The sequence below is a fragment of the Equus asinus genome, chromosome 29 (assembly GCF_041296235.1).
Source record: "Equus asinus isolate D_3611 breed Donkey chromosome 29, EquAss-T2T_v2, whole genome shotgun sequence".
Taxonomy (NCBI): Eukaryota; Metazoa; Chordata; class Mammalia; order Perissodactyla; family Equidae; genus Equus; species Equus asinus.
This window is the reverse complement of record NC_091818.1, coordinates 30,843,734-30,865,931: the sequence shown is the minus strand read 5'-3', so window position 1 is coordinate 30,865,931 and position 22,198 is coordinate 30,843,734. Positions and strand designations below refer to the sequence as shown.

Below are 22,198 nucleotides of genomic sequence, written 5' to 3'. Positions count from 1 at the left end.
ATGTGAGAATAACCAAATAGTTGATATGGGAAAGTTCTACTCCACTGAAGAACTCCAGATAACAAATAAAGAAGTGACAAAATAAACTACCATCATTTCATAAGCCCCAATGAAAAACTAACTTAAACAAAGAAGCTAAGGGTTGCTAAAACCATTGGGGGGAGTACAAAAGAGAAGCTTTTTCAAGATATGGTATATATACATAATGGAATACTACTCAGCCATAAGAAATGATGAGCTTTTTCATGGGAAGATCAAACTGAGAAGATTGAAACACTCTGCTCAATGTTACAGTCATAGTAGAGAGACGAGCAGACATCATGTACCTCCTCATGTGATTATTTTTGCCAAAAAAGCCAAACACTTGAATCTGATCAAAGCTCTTGATCTAACTACCAGTGTAAGACATGATAAATGGCACATGGGATACAAACAGCAAAATCCAGAATGTGAGATACTCTCAGTTTCTTTAACAAATAAATGTGAACAATGATTAATATATGGTAATAGGAAGGAATTATTGTTTGTTTTAGTTTTATTGTTTCCAGGCATTGAGCAGTAAATAGCAAAACACTGTGATCTTGAGAGAAGGGAAACACATGTGGTAAGTCCCATGTTCACCTCGGAATTCTCCCCACGTACATTTCCCAAACTGGGGGTCAGGGCAGTAGAGCCCAAGCAGCAGCTATACTCTTGCTGGGTGAAAGAAACAAAACTCAGAATTCAGGGTGACTAGAGTGGCTGGGATTTTGGAACACGGTACTATACAGAAGGCAGTTGAATGAAAATAGCACCCCCCAAATTTACGGAAGTTTCCTTACGCCCTTAGTTGAATACGAAGCTGCATGTGCACAAGAGAAGACTGTAGAGGCCTAACAGAGAATATGAAAGCCATGAAACATGGTAAACCCTCTAAAGAATGTGTCACTTAAGTCCTACAAGGAGAGGGGAGAGATAAAATGACAGAAGCAAAGGAGAGAAACGATATGATCATCTCAACAGATTTATAAAAAGTATTTAATATAGTTCAACATCCATTCATGATAAAAAAAAAATCTTGGCAAGCTAGGAATAAAAGGTATGGTGGTTTAAAAATGTTCATAAATTCTTTGATACTTTTCCCACTGAGAGGTGGGGTCTATGTCTCCTCCTCTTGAATCTGGGTGGGCTTATGATTGTTTCAACCAATTAAAAATATGGCAGAAATAACACAACACAACTTCCAAGGATAGGTCAACAAAAGCCACACAGCACCTGCCTGGTTGTAATGCTCGCTCTGAGAGAAGTCAGTTGCCATGAAGAAGTTCCACTATCCTAAGACTGCCATAGGAGAGGGACAACATGTAGGCACTCAAGTCAACAGCCTGGTTGAACTATCATCCAAAAGCCAGCATCAATTGTTGGCCATATGAGTGAGTCATCTTGGATTTCCAGCCCAGTTGAGCCTTTAGATGACTACGGTCCCAGTCAACATCTGATTGTAACTGTTTAACAGATCAAATGATAATTGTCATGCTGGGCCCTTTCCAAATTCTTGGTCCATAAAATCAGAAACAAAATAAGATGATTAGTGTTCCACAACACTAAATTTGTTATACAGCAATAGTAATTAGGATAGTAGAGGACTTCCTTAATCTGATAAAAGTTATCTATGAAAACTTACAGCTAAAATATTTGCTGATTCAGATCCTGGGCACCGACCTACACACGCTTATTAAGGCAAGCGTCCCACATATAAAATAGAGGAAGATGGGCACAGAAGTTAGCTCAGGGCCAATCCTCCTCGGCAAAGAGAAGAGGATTGGCAGTGGCTGTTAGCTCAGAGCTAATCATCCTCAAAGAAAAATAAATAAATAAATATTTAAAAAATTAAAAAAATAAAACATCATATTCAATGGTGAAATATTGAATACTAGCCCATGAGGTTGGCAACAAGACAAAGATGCCCACTCCACTATGTTTATTCAACATTGTATTGGATGTCCTAGCCAAGGCAATAAATAAGTCAGGGAAAAAAATAACAGAAAGATTGGAAAGGAGGAAGAAACAATGCCTTTATTCACAAATAACATAATTGTGTATGTAGAGATATCCAGAAGAATCTACCAAAAAAACCCAAAACAAACCTATAAGAATTGATGAATGAATTTAGCAATGTGGCTGGATTCACAATCAAATATTTTTGTAAATACATCAGATATCTACATACTAACAACAAATAGAAAATGAAATTTTAGAAAAATAATATCATTTAACATAGCATAGATATAAACATCTAGAAAAACTAACAAAAGATGTGAAATAATTAAACGTAGAAATCTCTAAACCATTGGTAAGATGAATTAAAACAGAGCTAAATAAATAGAGAGATGTTCATGGATTGGCAGGGTCAATATTTTTAAGAAGTCACCTCTTCCCAAGTTGATTATAGATTCAATACAACGCAAACAAAATCCCAGCAGGCTGTTGGGGAAAATTTACAAGTTTATTCTAAAATTTATACGGAAATGTAAAAGATCTACCATATTTCAAAAGAACAAAATTAGAGGATTTATGCTACCAGATTTCAAGCTCTGGTAGTTAAGCCAATGTGGCAAGGATAGATAAACAGAACAATAGAAAAGACGAGAAGTTCCACAAATAGATCCACAGATGTATTGATGGATGAACTGAATGTTTGGTTTACGGTTCTCTCTACTTTTTTATACGTTTAAAATTTCCATAGTAAAAAATTTTTAAAAATACAGCACAAAAACCAAAATAACAATTAAAAGAATCTGGAAATTGTCTAATAGTCATTAAGATAAAGAATACTAAGTGGAGTGGACAATGTCCTCAATAACAAACCTGCAGTAATTTACTAGTAGAGCTTATATTTTATTATTTACTTATTTATTATTATCACATTATTATTTATTATCTTATCTCTGAAAGTGAAATTCCAATTAATTTTAGATTTATTTGATTTTAAACGAATTATAAAAATATTACATATCACTGGATCTCAAAACAGCTAATGTATCCAAAGGTCTAATATTGATCAAGAAAATTTAATAACCTCAAGATTTTGCTTTATTTCTCTCCGTGTTTACACTTACCTGGTTGCTGGGTTTCCCATCTTATCGTGAAGCCTCTCTCATTTCTTAAATGTTCAGAATAGAAATGAAAATAGAGAGCATTGTCACTACTGAGGAGTTCATTAGGGGGTCTGGAGCCACAGAACCTTCCAAGCTGAAATGCTGCTGAGGAATCTCCATCATGAATCTGAAGGAACTCATGTGGACAATTACTCACTGATTCTAACTGGAAAAAAGTGAAAGTGATACGCAGTACCTAAAAACATAAAGGTCACAATATATTACTTCTCATTTCCGTGTTAATTCTAAACTATTTCTCCCACTAATTAGGAAGCATTCATATGGAGTCACTTTGAAGAAATACGTTTATGATTTCCAATTATCCACAAATACATATGACAATTCTACATATTAAGTGACTTGTGTTAAAAATTGCTTAGACCTAACTTCAGCTAATATCAAATATATCAAAAATCTTAATGGGATAGACTTGTAACAGCTTTATTGAGGTACAATTGATATACAAAGAAGTGCACATATTTAACGCATACAATTTGATGGGTTTGGACAAATGCAAACAGTTGTGATGCCATTGCCACAATCAACATAACAGACATATCCAACACTTCCCAGAGTTTCTTTGTGTCTCTCCTTTTCCTGTGTGTGGTAACATCACAATACGAAGTCTACCCTCTTAACAAATTTTGAAGCACACAAAACCGTATTGTTAACTGTAGGCTCTATGCTGTACAGCAGATCTCTAGGACTTAGTCATCTAGCTTAACTGAAACTTTATACCCAGTGAGTTGTTCTCCAATGGGTTAATGAAATAGATTTACCTAGATGTCATTAAACTGTCAAGTCTTTTAAACAAAGGAACTTCAAATGTATAGCTGACAATGCTTCCAAATCAGCAAAATACACTGCACACTTGAAAACTCTACCCTGAATTAAATTTAACTGACTAAATTACCATTGACATGAATTTATCCTCTGGTCACCTGAATAACCGGTAGCAAATAGCACACACTGAGGTGTTCATCACCAACCCCCAGACATGCTGATTTCTTAGAGGTCTCTGAACCTCTCAACAAGATACTGATGCGCAACCCAGATTGACAACCTCAGGTGTAGACTGAGTGAGCATGGCATAGGCATGTGTAAAGTGTGCAAATCTTCCATGGTTGGATATCACTAAGAAATGAGTAGTATCAAGAGCAGAGAATGGTGGAAGTAATATGAAGAGTTCTGAGCATACAAGAAGAGAAAAATAAACAGAAAAATGTGTCTCCAAGTTGAAATGTTAGAATGTACAGACTTAAATATAGTTTTGTAATTAACAAAATAGAAAAGATTTTGTACCGAGAACCCCATTTAAAATAGCCAAACTACCAAAAGGAGGCTCTTGAATTTAGTTTCCATTACGATCTAAAACCACAACAGCATTTGGCTAATGAAAAAGGATATCAGGATATTTTTGAAATTCTATGCTAGGGTATTTTTAAGATCTGTTACCCAACATTACATCATTTTTGCCCTTGAAGCAATTTCAATGAAAATCAAACAAATGTTCATGAACTGAACTATCCTGATTTCTATATAATTTCTCCTATATTATGTAAATTGTGATGGAGATAAGAAGATAAAAAAATCACAATAATCAAGAAAAACAACGTGAATTTTTTTACAGGTTGATAAAAGTATTAAAAGTTTTTCCCAAAACAGTTTTTTCTTGAAAGAAAAATGTTTTCAATGTCAGGAAATAGAATTCATGAAAACTAAATGGAAGGAAGGAAATTCACATAACATACCCACTGGGAAACTGATTTTGGAGTTTACTCTATTGTAGGGTTATGAGGCCCCAAAGAGTCCTCTCTCCTCAAGAGAAAAAAATGTTTTCTGACCTGAAACAATGACCTCTGTAACACTAGTTTGCTGGAAAAAGTTAATAGGATTCTAAGGGAAAACCTTATCTATTCAGACATACAATTTTATTTTAATGAGTGCAAGAATTGGTTGAGAAATAAATATTTGGAAAAGTCTGAGTCATTAATGTTAGGGATGAAAGCACTAGAAACTTTGGGCTTAGATCTTAATTCAAACTGTCCATGCAGTGGTTCAACGTCATTGGAGTCGAATGGCCTGGGGTGAAGTCACTGAATGCCACTTACAGACCATGTGCCCTTGGACAAATTTCTCAGCTGCTGTAGGCTCCATTTCCTCACATGTAAGATGAGGATAATAATTCTTATCTTTAAGGTTATGAGAGTTAAAACACAATGATATAATGTATACAAAGCAATTAGCATACCACATTCGCACATGCAATGGCACAGAGAAGACATTAATAAGAAAATCATTTTAATTGCAGTTCTCATTTTTGGGATTTTTTCTTTTTGAGGAAGATTAGCCCTGAGCTAACATCTGCCACCAATCCTCCTCCTTTTTGCTGAGGAAGCATGGCCCTGAGCTAACATCCGTGCTCTTCTTCCTCTACTTTATATGTGGGACGCCTGCCACAGCATGGCTTGACAAGTGGTGTGTAGGTCTGCACCTGGGATCTGAACCAGCAAACCCCAGGCCACCAAAGTAGAATGTGCGAACTTAACCACAGCACCACTGGGCCAGCCCCTGCAGTCCTCCTTTTTGCATAATAATCAACATTATTGAGTGATCATCTTCAAACATGACTGTCTCAGTAATAACATGACTTTACAAAGTACTAGCTTACAGTCAGCCAACCCGGGTAAAGAATCATCCATGGACTTTGGAGCCAGACAAACTTGACTAGTCCAATTACAAGCTAAGGAGTGTTAAAAAACAAATTACTTAGCTTCTCTTAGTTTCCATGATCTCATCTATAAAATGAGGATACTATTATTTATTTCAACAGGTTAGTTTAAGTTTAAAGAAAGGTATGTAAAATGTCTAGCCCAAAGCTTGACATTTGGTAAGTTCTTGATAGTGAGTTGAATTATGATTATATGTATTTTATGCAATATATACACATATTACATATTCATGTATATAAATGAAATGTACATTTGGACAGGAGATACTACATTTACCTTTCCGTCTTCAGTTCGGATAACCCAGAAGCAATTAATGCCATGAACGTAATCACCATCAGGGCTCCTATAGCTGAAGCTTCCGTTCATACCTGAGAGGGACCCTCCGCACACTGCAAAGGAAAAGAAGAGGAAGTGTGCTTTTCAGAGACTCCAAAAAGGCAGAGGCCAGGCAACTCTAACCCTGCTCAGGAAATAGTTAGAGAAATCTCAGTTGGAGACAAAAATCCTGCCATTCCTTTTTCTCCCCAACCCCTTTGTCCTTCAACATTCACCCAAATCCCACACTTGTTCAAAGTCCAGTTGACGTCTCTTCATCTCCACCATGAACTTCTCCTGCCTCTCTGTGTTTTCTCTGGCTCCCATTCTCTCTATGTCTATGATAGCTGACTTGACCCTACACGATTCAGTTCTCATCTTTAGCTCTTGTCTCTTCTCTGCCATTTTGTATTAGTCTCGTCTCCTCAACTGGAAGATAAACAGCTAATGTGTGGAGACAATGTTTATGCTTCCTTATTTCCCTACAACGTCTACCATAGTCCTAAACACATCGTAAAGTCTCCACAAAGGTGCTGATTCAGAACGAGGAGCAATAAGTGGAGTAGTCAGAAGAGGCTTTATGGAGGAAGTTGAATGTGAAACACTCCTGAGGACAGATACATTTGGATGGGAAGCTAAGAAGGAATTTGGAGAGGCTTGGGGGAAGCAGTATCCCGAATAAAGGAACACAGATGAAATATCCGTGGTGGCACATGGGCTCAGGTGGCAAGCAAAGATGTCTGGCTTGAATGGGCGTATTCTTAGGCAACTAATGAAAAACAAGATTAGAAGGATAGGCTGAGGCCTGGTTGTAGAGGATAATTGAAAAACAGTCCCAGTCTTTATTTAACAGGCAATGGGGAGCACTGTATATTCTGGAGTAGGAGAGTGACATGATTAAGTATAATATTGCAGGGAAATTAAATGGCTGCTATAAAGAAAACTTTTCCTTAGAAAACTCTTAATACCTTAGCATACTTTATTTTCAGAATGGACCTAATGAAAATGGCAAATACTAATTTAATTTTTCCTTTGAGGAAACGGTTCCTCTGGCTTAAATTGAGACATATTTACCTTGTGAACTCTATACCATTCTCCGTCAAGAAAGATTTAGCTCTAAGCTCTTGAGCAACTGGACAAGAAAGTAGGTTCAGTGGAAGAATCTGCAGCAGGACTCATGAAAGGAGGATACTTCTAAGCTGGGAGCATCTGTGGTACAAGAAATGCTAAGCGTACCTTGCTGGGGAATCTGACAGAGAAATCCAGTCCAGAAACGTGTGCATTCACAACTGAAAGCATTAATACCATCGACACAAGTTCCCCCATTCAGACAGGGGTTGCTCAGACACTCGTTGATGTTTTCCGTGCAGTTGACACCTGCCCAACCTGCTTCACACTTACAAAGATAACCAGAGACTGTTTCCTAAGGAAAGAGAAACAAAATGCCATAAACCAATGGATAGGAAATCAACTCGAATCAACACAAATAATAAAGAAAAGTGGTGCTATGTGATGTACGGAGCAGGCGTTGAGCCACGGGCATCTTCCAGAAGCCTAACTTGTATTAATTCATTTAAATGGTGATTGCTAAGTTTAAGAAGTCAGATTTGTTTGGATCAAACTGTGGGTTTTGTTTAATCACTTTGTAAATCATTGAGAAAAAATTAATTCATTGGTTTTTCCTGGGAACTCAAGTTACTACCTACCTTTAGCTAAAAGTTATTGACAGCCCCTTATCTTAAGCTCGAGTCATTACCTTAAAATTCATGAATCATAGAAAATGTATTTCACAGAAGTGAAACTAAAATTACTCTCAGGTGTTCTATGTCCTCGGGAAGAATAAAGGACTCACGATGCATTGTCCGTTTAGACAGGGGTGACTCAGGCAAATATTACTGAGTTGCACACATCCATTTGGCCCGTAACCATTTCCAGTATATCCTGGGAGACAGGTGCAGAGAGGTAAGGAACCTGCTCAGAAATAAAAATGGAAGTGTTAATACAGGTCTCCTCGAATCAGCCCCAGTAACAAAACTCAGGCTCTGTTGCCTAGACAAGAAATCGCCGAGGACAAGTCTGCATAGCCCCAGGGGCAGATAAAACAAGATATGAGCAGAAAATATTAGAATCTTTATTTTTCCATTTTTTGTCTTAGAATAAGAAAGGCATTACACATTTCTAATACTTTCTGTACCGATTGACACTGGTACTGTCCGTCTATAGGTCATATGTTATAGTCCTGAGTTGTGTACAAATGTGAGGTACACTAAGGGAAAGGAGAGTGTCTCATCATGGAGGGGTTGACAGCAGAAAAGAGCATTCTGAGAACAGTGGCATCTGTTGCAAACCCTGTGTGTATATTGACTGCACTTAATCCTCTCAAGAGTCCTATAAATAGGTGCTATTATAATCCCCATTTACAGATGAAGACAAAGCACAGAGAGATTAAGTGCCTTGACCAAGGACAGACAGTTAGAATGCCAAGGGAAAAATAAAAATCCAAGTTGCCTTTTTCTAGAATCCTTGCTCCTAATCTAACAGTATGCTGTTAATCATTTAATAAACATTTAAATAGTCACCAGTATATATATATACATGTTTTCTAGATATAAACACATATATACACACTATTTTATATATGTGCATATATATGCATATGGTAAGTTAATAGAAATAAAAGTGATATTTTGAAATAGCAAGAGATATGATACGTTATTCAGTAAATGGTGTCGGGACCACCCATTTGGACAAAAATATCAAGCTAGATGTCTATTGATGCTATAGACAAAAATAAATCCTAAAAAGATCAAAGATCTTAATGTTAAAAATAAATAAAAGTATAAAAGAACACGCACTTGACTATTTTTAAAGAGTTCAGTAGGGAAGGCCTAATTCTAAAGGGAGAAATCCTAAAAGAAAAGATTTACCTTTATGAATGCATAAAAATTTTAAGCTTCTAAACAGAAAATACCACCACAAAATTAAAATAAAAATATGCTAGAAAAAATACATGTGAAATGTAAGACAGATAATGAGATAACGTCCTTAGTACAGACTGAAATTTTACAGTCAATGAGAAAGCAGGTAAACAAAGAACATGAACAAATAGAAAAGAAAATGGTCAGTAAATAGGTAAAAAGTATTAATTATTAATTGTTAGTAATCAAAAAAGTTAATTTTGACTTAGGCAAAATTAAAATAATGGGAAGGCAAGTTTTGCCTATAGGAAAAATAATAATAGTGTCTATTATTGTCAAGAGTGGGGTAAATGTATATTTTCGTATACTGTTGTTGGGTATATAAACTCATACAACGTTTCTGGGAGAAAATTTAGCAATGTATATATTTTAAAAATTATGGGAGGTGAAGCTACTTTTACGCAGCGTTGCAGATGCTGTCGATTATCACCCTAGATCCATTTTTCCCTTCCTTAGTATTAGTAGTGAACTCCTCATTTTAAATGGGGGCATGGGTGCCTGAAATAAAGACTACATTTCCCAGCCTCCCTTGCGGCCAGGCTTAGCGGCCAGGCTCAGTCCTGGCCAATAGCATCAAAATGGAAGAGTCCTTGAAGGGAGTGGACGTGTCCTCCTTCCTCCTTTTCTCCTTTCTGCTTGCTGGAATACAGTCATAAATTAATTAGTTGGCTTAATTATCTTAAGAAATAATTGCTAAATTCAAGCAAATCATAAAAGAGCATAGCCTATGGCATTAAAAAATCCAAATGTATAGTTTCATAACACGGATTAATTTTTGGCTTGAAGATCAAAATAAGAATTTTGAAGACAGAGGAATTTGTTTTTAAAATGTTGACTTGTTTTAGAAGGTCGTATTAAATACTCCAACCCAGAGGGAGAGATGAGTCATTACCTAGAACTGAGGAGCACGTCGCATGTGAGTGGCAGCCTCCATGATCAACGGAGCAGATGTCGATGAGTGTGCACACTCTCCCATTGCCTTGGTACCCTGATCACAGCAGGAGCAGAGACAGGACAGACAATGTTAAGAACATGCAAGAAGGTGAATCCCAACCTGAGAATCAAATATCGTACAACAGACCAACCAGAGATCCTCTATCATCCAAACAGAAAACGCCAATATAAAGGGTCGTAAACAAAACTCCATAATTAAGAAAAAAGATAACAAGAATCAGGAAACTGATTTCAGAAACAAGGTTCTGGGCTGTTTCTAATGACAAAAATAAAAAGATAAATGATACTACTGGTAGACTTAGAAAGTGCTGACACCAAGGAAGTTGACATTTTTCAGTTACAATGACTTGGATGATCTTAGAGTTAAATTATTGTAGAAGTCCAAAGTACTGTTGTTTCATGTTAATAAAACATAAAGGATTTCAGTTCTCCTTGAACTTCTTAGAGAGTAACTCATGTTAGATTAGAGAATAGCAGTAATGACTTCTTTCCAGAAGAAAAGGGAAACTAACATGTATTACATGCCCACTATTATGCCTGATATTTAGTAAACTTTATATGTAAAATATCTCTTGAGTGCCTTATATTAATAAATTATTTGTGGGAACAATGGAGCTATAGGTCTGTGATTCACAGAGAAAATTTCTCAAACTGCATCATCTCAGCACGCTGTTTCACAGTTTGTAAAGGCTTGTTTTTCTCCATTGATATTCAAAATATTTTTTCTTTCTTTCTTTCTTATAATATAGCTGTAGTAACGTGCCCTGAATCCATAAGTTAAGTGAAACTTTCTGCACTTTTCAGTCTATCTCCTGAGACAGAAGTCATATTTAAAATGGGGCACAGGATCTGCTTTCACATGTACGTTCTGCCTGTAATGGTATCAAGAAATTTGCTGCAGCACCTGGTGGACAGGCCTCACAGTGGTAAGATCCAGGTGTATTCACACAGTCAACAGGTGGAGCCACAGAACAACCGCCATTATTTATCTCACATTCATTAATATCTTGGCAGTTGTATCCATTTCCTTGCCAGCCTAGAAAAATAAGATTTGAAAAGTTAGCTCTATCAATGTCAACAAAGAAGAAACGTAACTAGTCAAAAACATATGAAGACCTGCTTAACAATAAGGAACTATAGATTAAAATGACATAGATACTACCTATCAGATTGGCAGAAATTGTTTTAAATTCTTACAATCAAATTTTGGCAAAGAGGTGGGCAAATGGGGTACTTTTATGTGCTGTTAGAATTTAAATTCATAAAACCTATTTGGAAAGAGATCTAGCAGTATTCATTAAAATTTTAAAAATACATACGTTTTGACTAATGATTTTACATCTTAAAACTTATTTATTCCACAGTGATAAAACTGCTGCTGTATAAAGATGTAGGCAAGCAGAGTATCTATTTCAGGGTTGTTCAAAACGGGGGAAAAACTCTCAAGGGTCAGCAGGGGCATAGCGGGATGTATTATGACTCATCTACCTCATCGAATACCAAAAATTATTTTTAACAACATGCACACACACATATTGAATTTTTTCAAATATATTTTAATCAAAAATGCCAAATTTCAGAATAATATGCAGAGTATGTTCTCAACTTTGGGAGAGAATTTTTTAAAAACCTGCATATGTGTCTATGTGTTTGAATGAGCGAAGGAAAAGGTGGCAGAGGAGAGAGAACAAATTGCTAACAATGATCTCATTAGGAGAATGAGATTGAAAGGGAAGAAAGAATACCATCTTACTTAGGACATTTCTGTGCTGTTCAATTGTTACAAGTTTTATTACTCATAATTCAAATGATTAAAATTCTGATAAGAATGTTTAAAACCCTTTAAGTCCTTTAAAATATTTATTTTCTGTGATCTAAGTAGAGTCCTCCTCTAAAAAGCTACCTAAGAAGATTATCATCTTTGTGGGTGAAGAAATGAGTGCACAGAAAAAAAGCTGGAGGGAAATATGTCCAAATGTTTATGGTGGTCCTCTGAGTGATAAGACTACCATAGACCCCCTTATCCGCGGTTTCACTTTACGAAGTTTCAGTTATCCGTGGTCAACCTGGGTCCAAAAATATTAAACAGAAAATTCCAGAAATAAACAATTCATAAGTTTTAAATTGCACACCATTCTGAGTAGCAGGATGAAATCTCCACCATCCCGCTCTGTTCCATCTGGGACACAAATCATCCCTTTGTCCAGCTTATCAAAACTGCATATGCTCCCCAGCCATTAGTCAGTTCCCCTCTCAGTCATCAGATTTACTGTTGAGGTACCACAGTGCTTGTGCAAATAACCCTCATTTTACTTAATAATGGCCCCAAAGCCAACTTTATTACTAGTTATTGTTGTTCATCTTTTACTGTGCTTAATTTAAAAATTAAACTTTATCATAGGTATGTATGTATAGGAAAAAACATAGTATATATAGGATTTGGTACTATCCGTGGTTTGGGTCATCCACTGAGGATCTTAGAACATATCCCCCACGGATAAGAGAGAACTACTCTATGGGTATTTCTTTCTGGGTTTTTTTTTTTTTGCTTTTTGCATATTTTTGTAGTTTCTTTATATTTCATAACAAGCATATATAACCTTGATATTCAGGAAAAAATAAGACAACAGAAAAACCAAAAGCTTTTATTTCTCTCTTTCTTCTTCAACAATAAAAAGAAGAATGTAAGAACATGTTGCCCTTCCTATAATCTAAATAATTTACTTTTTTTATTTCTAGTTTTTAAAGGTCATCACTGGCAAATTATCTTCAAGAATATGGTTATTTGCAAAATTTGCTTGCGCCTGTAAACTAAGAGGGAAAAAAGTCTTTATGTGTTCTTTCAATTTCTTTTTTTTATTGCTTTTTCTCCCCAAATCCCCCAGTACATAGTTGTATATTCCAGTCTTGGGTCCTTCCGGTTGTGGCATGTGGGACACCGCCTCAGCATGGCCCAATGAGCAGTGCCATGTCCGTGCCCAGGATCCGAACCGGCGAAACCCTGGGCCACCAAAGTGGAGCGAGTGAGCTCAACCACTCAGCCACGGGGCTGGCCCCCAATTTCTTTCTAGTCTAAACATAACATGAAGAAAGTCTCTAAACCAAAAGTCACAAAATGAAGCAACAGGTGTGTGGGATTCCTTGGCAAGACAGAATACCAGAGTATTTAGCTGCTCAGCCCAGATCCAGAGTCGGGCAGACCTGGGTTTGAGTCCTGACTGCTTATAAGCTAAGTGATCTAAAGCAAGTTTTTTACCTTCTCTAAGCCTCAAATTCTTTTATTTTAAAATGGGAATCATACTAATTCCTACCTTTTCTTGTTTTTGTTGTAGTTGCAAGAATTAAAAATATCACAGTGTCTTAATAATGTTTTCATTAGAAAAACAGTCACTATCCTTATATTCTCCTTGTGCTCCACTTTCTGAGAACACCCACGGAGTGCAGACGGGCCTTGTAAACTCTCTGAGGTCTGGTTAATTGCTCACCAGTGCACCCAGCACAATGCTTTGCTCATGGTAGGCGCTCTACAAATATGTGTTGAATGGATGATGATGATCTCATATAGTAAGATATGAAGCTTGGACTCAAACCCAGGTAGTCTCTGAGTCCAGAGTCCATGTTTTCAGAAACTCAGCATGACTTCCCCTGGAGATTTGGTTTCTGTAGGTTTGTGATGGAGTTAGACATCCCTATTTACAGCAAGGCCACAGGGTCTTCTAAGGAGACACCCAGGAAAGAACTACCAGACTCTGGTGGAGATACTAAGAGATCAAATAATTTGCCCAAGTCGACCAACATCTGGCTAGTATGAAAGGTGGGACCAGAGCACATGTCTTTTGATCTCAGTCTAGTCAATCAATGGCCATAGCAATAAAATGTTTGATCTCACAAACTCTATGGCTAACCCTGCCCCAAATGTTTGACTCTCGCACAATTTGGGACAAACCTCCCACTTCTGTTGTTGAATTGTTCCAGCAGTAAGATGGTCTTGTGGGGGAGTTAGTGAAAGAGGACATGAAACTAGATTGGAACGCCTCCTGAGAACGGTCTTCCTACCCTTTGGCGGTGGAAGGAAATTGGTTCTGGCACCGTGTCTGGCTGGCATGCAGAGCACAGCACGGCACCTCTGGCTGGGTATGGACCTGCCCACATACCTGTCGGACAGGGCCCACAGTAGAAAGAGCCTGGAGTGTTGAAACACTGCACAAGTGTTGAACAAGGCCCAGGATGGAGGCTGCACTCGTCTCTGTCCAGCGTGCAGGCCGAGCTGTTCGACGGGGACATCCACCCAGCATTGCAGATGCAGCTGTACTTGGGCTGGCAGGATGACAAAAGCGTGAATAAAGGCAATCCAGAAAAACCTTTGAAAATCTCACCAAGCCCCCAACTGTTTATCCTCTAACGTTCGTTTCCATAAGGCCAATTGAGTGGCTTCTCTTTTTCCTCCCATATGATTAAGCATTTAGACCAGACCATGCAAAAAGAGAAACATCTTTATTTCAGGGTAAGGGAAACCTATAATTTGCCCCAAAGATGCCAGGGAAAGAGCAACAACGATCAAGAACTGCACGTCAATATAATTAAAGTCAGTCAACTCAGCCTGCTATGTTTTTAGAGAGAAAAACACCCATGGAGGCACAGATCTTGGAAAATCAATTCTGTCTGTTTCCTTTTTGAAAGCCTCTCCTTGCCCTCCCACCCACGCTCCCCCTCCCACCATCACTGGACAGGAACCATTTTCCATCACATGGGTAGAAAAAAAAATAGAACTGAAAATAAAGAGCTGAAGGTCTCATGCAGGGCCAAGAGAGCTGGAGCCGGGCAATCTTGAGGGTCAGGGGTCAAGGTTGTCAGGACCCAGAGCACAGGGGGCACTCAGGGAAGTGGGTCCACAGAATCTGCAGAGGCTCAGGGCCAGAAAAATCCAGACTCCTTAAAACTGCATGTTGTCGACAAGAGTGGGCCTTTTGTGTTTCCATGTCTTGTCACAGTTAAAACTCACAAGGCCAAGAGAAGGTCAGGTCCCACGGAGAGATTCATGAAGGTATGATAAAAATGTTAGTAATTTATATAACAAAATCCACCTCTGGGTCCCCTTTTCTGCTTATTTACTGACAATTCTCCTCTCCTTCTTTGCCTGTGCCTGGCTTAGGGGCAGGAAGTGACTTCCTCTCTGCAGCCTTGCACGATCGTGCTTGTATACAGTCATGCAGGATGAGGACTAATAACCGCGACTCCCTCCAAGGAGTCACTTTCCGGAGGGGACCCACCTGTCCAGCCTGCACTCGGACTAGATCCTCACAGATGCCGTGGACGCAGAGCACTGTGGAGCCCCTTTCACAGTCATCGTATTTGGATGCACACTGGGGGCCATATGTCTCAGGTGAGCAGAGACAGCTGTTGGTAACACAAGAGCACAACATCAGGGCTATGCTTCAGGGCAAGTGCCTGTTTCTTAGCAGCAATTAAAAGAACAAATTCCAACTGGAGTTCAATGATGTTCATGTAAAATCATAAACCAGCAAACCAGATTTACTGGCTGGAGTCTTAGAAGAAAATCACGGCTCTGCTTCAAGTGGTGGATTGAGTAAATGTATTATCGTCTCAAATACAGTGTTAGAGGGCCATGACTTACTATCTGGGCTAAGAGCACCACTGTAAATTCTTTGGGTATCATATCATCAAACAGCACTTTCAAAGGTCAGACGTCTATAAACTAAGGGGAATGGAGTTCCTTCAGGAGCGTAAAGGGAGAGATCAATAAGTCCATTCATTGTCTGTCCAACTGCATCCACCAGTAAGCATAGGTGGCCTTGAATGAACTGACAAATTCCTGAATGTTCTCTAGGATCGTACAACCCCATAAGCAATGGTACATCTGCATCTCAGAGTCTATGATAATTATTATATTACTAAGGGCAATTCTTCTTCTATCCATAAAAGGTGTAGTTAACATAGTAACATTTCTTTCAGTCACATTTTAATTCATAAGGAAATATAATTATTACACAATACCTAAGCTAGCAGTGGGTGTTTTGTTAAGAGAAGATTTCAGTTCAATAATAATGAATAAGCAAAGTCATTTTAAACTAATGTAATTCTTAAAATTGTTGAGTTAATTGTGTATGTGTACTGTAGCTTCACAGGGAATGTGGAAGGTGTGAGAACACAGTTGGGGGAATGGGAAGGGATAGAGAAGTCACAGAGCCTAAGCTTCTTTACACATGTCTGAGCACATCCAGTGGAGTGGAGAGCCAGGTTCAGAGGTCGTGTCGGCCTGACTTGAGCAGCAGTGGCCCTCTCGGGAGAAACAAACTTTTGGGGCCAAGGGTCAGAGACAAGGATGGCGAGGACCGGCAGGGCCATGAACCGTGAACTAGTTTCTGAGTGTTCTGGAAAAGGGGCCATTCTACAAGGTGAAGAAGCTCTTTTAACAATACATGTGGAGGCACAAAATGCTCAGCTGATGTGCATGGATGAAAACAAACATGTGATTGACAGTGTGGGAAATGAGGGTTTGGCTTTTAGAGAAGCAACAACAGCCAGACTCTGGGCACAGAACTTGCTGGGGTGTACCCATGGAGGGCCCCAGAAACAATTGCTGGGGTGGCACCTTCAAGTAGGTGCTAAGAAAGAAGAGATCAATGAACGTGGCCATAGACGGAGAATATGAATATGACGAATACCATTCAGGCACTCACATGTAGGGTTGCCAGATCTAGCAAATAAAGATACAGGATGTCCAGCTAAACTTGAATTGCAAACAAATGAATACTTTTTTTGTCCTAGTATGTCCCATGCAATTTGCAACATCACTATATAATTGTGTAAAAGTTGTTCCATTAATAAATTACATTTCTGAGCATTCCAAGGTTGCCTTTCTCATTAAGGCAAGGTCATAGATTAACAGCAAGAGATGATTAAACTCAAAAAGAAATTCAATTATTCATTCCCTATCCATAACCACTTATCTTCCTCTCATCTCTCTCTTTCCATACTCTCCTGCTCATATTCTCTTCCCTTTCCTCTTCACTCTCCCATCCTTACACAGAATATTCTTTCAGAGAATTTAATAGGACTCTTGGAGATTATAGAACCTTCGACCACTTCATATACATATTTGAGCATGTGATCCAGGAGACTTCCCTACTAAAAGTTTATTTTACCACCACTTCCACTCCCCCAAAGAAACTTTTTTAAATCTTCAAACCAACTATTACTAGCTGTCTGAGTCTATCGTGTTTGAGAGGCCTGAGTGTTCATGACCCCATGGGACAAAACTGCTCAGGTTTAAATCCTGACCTCGCCCCTATCTATTGTTCACCTTTGTTTCTTATAAAATGAAAGGGCCAACCTATGAACACTACTTTCACCTTGGGGTCTAAAGGTATTTTCCTGAAGGAAGTGTTCAGGAAACTGTGTTTATCTTATCACTAAGTGCTTTGCTTTTGTAAAATGACTCCCCCTCCCACCATCATTGGAAGGGAACCATTGAGATTGGAGAGGAGGGGCCGGACCCATGGCCAAGTGGTTAAGCTCTCTAGTGTTCCACTTCAGCAGCCCAGCATTCACCGGTTTGGATCCTCGGCGCAGACTTCCACACTGCTCATCAGGCCATGATGTGGAGGCATCCCACGTGGAAGAGCTAGAATGACCTACAACTAGGATATACAACTATGCACTGGGGCTTTGGAGAGGGAAAAAAAAAAAAAAGAGGAAGATTGGTAACAGATGTTAGCTCAGGACCAATCTTCCTCCCCAAAAAGCATACTTGAAAAAAGAAAAAAAAAGATTGGAGAGGAGATTCTGGTTCCCGACCCCCAGTTAAATCCTCTCTGTATGCACGTCTCTCTTCCTTCTCCTTGGTATTGTTACTTGGAGATGTGTAAATTTTAATCCTATACTCTTCTCTACACAGCTATAAAGTGTACCTCTTTCACTTAAGTTTAAGTAATGTGAGAAGAAGAAAGAGGGACGAGGGCAGAAGGGAGCCGAGCACACTATCAGCTTCCTTGCTATGATCCTCAGACAAGCATTGTTAATCCCATTTTACTGGCAAGCCTCATGTTGCCCAAGGCCCCAGAATTCGTAATTGGCAGAAGATGAATTAAAACCTAAGTCTGTGTTACTTCTGCATCATTGTTTTCCCGTGTCACAGTCCTGTGTGTTGAAAGGCAGAGTTAGGTGAAGACTCTCCATTTCCACACATAACAGCGTTTGCCTGTATAACGTATGCCCTTTAAAGAAAGAGTAATGAGTTAGATGCCTCCCTGCAGAAGTCACATTTGTAATGACCTTCTATTGCTGATTTGGCTCCAGCAGAACAAAACTGGGCTTTTCAGTCTTCAAAAACACTGCAAGTGCATTTGCCAAGTACGAAGAGGTCAAATATACTTTCATAGTCATAGTTTAACTTGCGTTCGAGTCCATGGTGCAAGATTAATATAACTGACTAACTGAAAGAGTTAATAAGTTTAATACCTAACTGCCATCTGAGCTAAAACTAGATTATCTTCATCTGCTCTGCATGTTTTAAAATCCAGCAGTGATGAGAATGGAAATAAATAAAATAAAATAGGCTAATCATCATTGTGTTCCTGGAGGAAAAAAACAAACCAACAAACTCAACTTATTTTTTCTAGAAAGCCATCTAGACCTGAGCCCGAAGTAGATGACGTACACCATCCAAGCATGGCAAATTTGGATCCCAAGGCTGTCTTAAATTCAAAGTAAACAGGGGAACAATAAGAATCGATTCTTCAGAACAAAGAGGCAATAACAGCATTGAGAACTGGCAAACCATTGTCTGTTAGCTGTCTGAAGCAGTTGGGGGCAAGACCTCATATCTGTGGAGAGAGACAATGGTTTTCCTCGCTCTCCCTTCCTTACCCTAAAAAAGGAATTTTTTACCAGGAATTTTCCTGTGAAATAGGACTTCCAATCGATTATATTTTCACCATGTTTATCTTTCAAAAGCATTTATAATTAGGAATTATTAATCCCTTTAATTAAAGACACTTTTGTCTCCCCAAGTAAATGGGCTCCAAGATTTAGAGACTGAAGGAGGCCCCAAATCTAGAGCAAATTCTGCCCATCGCAGCCATATTTCTGCAGGTCCAGATTATTCAACAGCAGCTCAAGTTTTCCTTTCGTCTGTTGAAGGGGTTTCTAGTCTCAGGGAAGCTACTGATTAACAGGATTTAATCTTCCATAATTAACAGAACTCAAGAAAGTCTCTTAGTGTTCTCTGTTTCACTACACACAGATTCCACAAAGCAAGCATGTAATCTTAGGCTTATGCACATCTTTCTATTTTCTTTGATTCCTTCAAAAAGCCTCCATCATATGCCTGAATTAGAACATTTAGGTCTAGATAATCAACTCGAACTCATGAGGCTTCGTAAACTATCCCATATTAAGAGGAAGAAACCAAATTTAAATATTCTGCTCTCTCGTGTCCTCCAGCACATCTGTGAAGGGCAGAGACTAGAAACCAAAACCAGAGTCAGCACAATGAGTCCTGGGGCTTTCTTTTACGGGAAGATACAAGAGAGAATTCAGCATTGCTCTTCTAAAGTTAAATCGGCCATTAAAGCAGTTCTCAGTAAATAACATGGTCCTCTCTCTGTCTTTCTCCCTCTCTCTCTCTCATGTTTGCATCTGGACAAAGAACTCTAACCCCTGACATGCAGCAAATAGTTGTGTTTAAAAAAGATGTTTTTCTTTTCCATTTTGCGGGGGTGAAAATAATGTGCTGAGGGGAAAAACAGTTTTGGCTTGGTCTGTGGATCTCATCCCACTTGCTACACATCTTTGTTACTCTGTTGGCTTTCAAGCCCCGCAAAGACAGGGATGACAAAGGAAGAGCAGGAGTGAGATCCAATCTGCAGGACATTCCTTGATATCAGCAAGTCAGGAAAGCATTCGTGTTGGGAGTCATTTGTCACCAATCTCTCCAAGCAGCAATTCTCATTGATAAAAGCCCATAAACAGAAATCAGGAGATAATGCTTTCAAGAGAATGGAAGATTAAACCTGCATGTTGGATCTAGCCCAAATTTGAATGTTTACAAAGGCAGGGATTAGGGGATTCATTTAAATAAGAAATGAAGTCCTGAAAGCAAAAGGCTCTTTAATAACATAACACTTAATTTAACCCAGAGGTGGTTAATTTTGGTTTTGCATACTGATTGAACCCACGGATGTATCTACCAGAAGTTTGAATAAGTTAAGTTGGTAACTTGGAATGAGCAACATAATATTTTTTAAGGTATCTTTTCTTTTAAAAATTTTTTTAAGGAAGATTAACCCTGAGCTAACTGCTGCCAATCCTCCTCTTTTTGCTGAGGAAGACTGGCCCTGAGCTAACATCCATGCCCATCTTCCTCTACTCTATATGTGGGACACCTACCACAGCATGGCTTGCCAAGCGGGGCCATGTCCACACCCGGGATCTGAATGGGCGAACCCCGGGCCACCGAAGCAGAACGTGCGACTTAACCACGGGGCCACCAGGCCAGCCCATGAGCAAAAATTTTTAAGATCAGATCAAAAGAACAAAAAGATCAATTAAATGAAAAAGAGAAGGATTGTGACTGCTTTTTGAGAAAACAGTGTGTTAACAGATGACAAGGGAAAAAACAAAATTACTGCACTCGTTTTTGCTGGAAAGAACAGAATGGATATTGTTACAAGGGAATTGAAGAACGAGACAGCAGACACACTAGTACAAGAGCAAATAATTGCTCTTGACTCCAGTGAGATGACACCCTAGAGTACTGAAAGAATTTGTTCATGCCACAGCACAATCAATTTCTTTACCTTTATAGTCACAGAATACAGGAGACCAACCAAAATATGGGGAAAGATAATGTCTAGATTTTTTTTAAGTGATTTTAAGAAACTATACAAAAGTTAAGTTTGATGTTGCTCTGCCATAAATTTTTAGACTTGATTATTAGAAAAGATAATCTGTCAGCCAGTATAGTTTTAACAACCAATATTCCTAGAGTTTGATGCGAACATGGAGGTGTCGTGATGCCTAAGTCAGCTTAGTAAGGGAAGGGAAGTTTTCCTGGAGAGGGCGGTGGCTGAGCTGAGTGGGAGGATGCTGTAGATAAGCCATTTGGCAGAGCACATCAGAGGACAAGATAGGAGCTGCATGATGACTGTGGTAAGGGGCCTTATGGCTAATTGAAAAAAAGGCAATGAGAGTTAACTCATTTTGAAGAAAGCCTCAGTCAGTCTCTAATGTTGTTATGATCAACATTTTCATTAGCGCTTCAAAGGAAGATACCCTTCCTAAATCTATTAGCTCACTAATTTATTGGATGACTACAGCAGAGGCCTGCTGGTATGGTGGGGTACCCCTCTTCTACTTAAAGCTCTTCAGTGGCTGCCCCTTCACTGCTCTGACTCTTACTAACTCTTCAGCCTCATCTTGTACCATGTCACCCCTACTCTCTACGCCAGCCACAGTGGCCTTCATCCAGTTCTCACGGACTCTAGAGAAAGCATTTCTTCATGGGGTGAATATTGAGGAGGCACAAGTTTTTCCTCATCTAAATAAATAGTTATGTGTACATTAAATAAGAGCCACATATTTCCCCATGGAGTACCTAATTTTGCTGGTAATACAGATAGTTAATCTTGGATGCTCTTAACTTTGGGTTATTTAAGTCCTGCAAAAACATACCCTAATATACATGTTTTTTTAAATGGCAAAAGGGACAGTCAGTCTTGAGCCAAAGCTTTAAAAGACTTTACATGTTTCTGCCCAACCCTATGGGGGCGTTTGACAAGAGCCATGAGAAGGACATTCCCCAAGTAGCTGCTGCTCCTTTAGCGGAGGCCTAAGAATGAGCACGCAGACCGAACCTAAAGTGAAGCAGAGCCACCGGGGCCACTATGCCAACGCGTGATATGAAAGATAAATCTTTGCTGTTTCAAAAAAGAAAGGAAGAAAAGAGAAAAGTTACCTGTAACTCCCTGCTGTATTTACACACGTGGCTCCATTCTGGCAGGCCAAGGGTGTTCCAGAGTAAATCTCACATTCGTTAACATCGACTGAGCACAGAGGACCC

General features: G+C 38.8%; 1 protein-coding gene across 1 annotated transcript in view; it reads right to left on the bottom strand.

Annotated features, from left to right (window-relative positions):
• The window catches only part of CUBN (cubilin), a 256,171-nt gene that overhangs the window by 227,857 nt on the left and 6,116 nt on the right, over nucleotides 1–22,198 (bottom strand). Inside the window, exons 6-14 of the mRNA XM_044762035.2 lie at nucleotides 22,094–22,197; nucleotides 15,387–15,513; nucleotides 14,271–14,433; nucleotides 11,021–11,152; nucleotides 10,055–10,150; nucleotides 8,037–8,155; nucleotides 7,421–7,607; nucleotides 6,146–6,258; nucleotides 3,099–3,333 (exon numbers count right to left, since the gene is read on the bottom strand). Coding sequence (XP_044617970.2) covers nucleotides 3,099–3,333; nucleotides 6,146–6,258; nucleotides 7,421–7,607; nucleotides 8,037–8,155; nucleotides 10,055–10,150; nucleotides 11,021–11,152; nucleotides 14,271–14,433; nucleotides 15,387–15,513; nucleotides 22,094–22,197 — 1,276 coding nt within the window. The remainder of the gene's footprint in view (nucleotides 1–3,098; nucleotides 3,334–6,145; nucleotides 6,259–7,420; nucleotides 7,608–8,036; nucleotides 8,156–10,054; nucleotides 10,151–11,020; nucleotides 11,153–14,270; nucleotides 14,434–15,386; nucleotides 15,514–22,093; nucleotide 22,198) is intronic.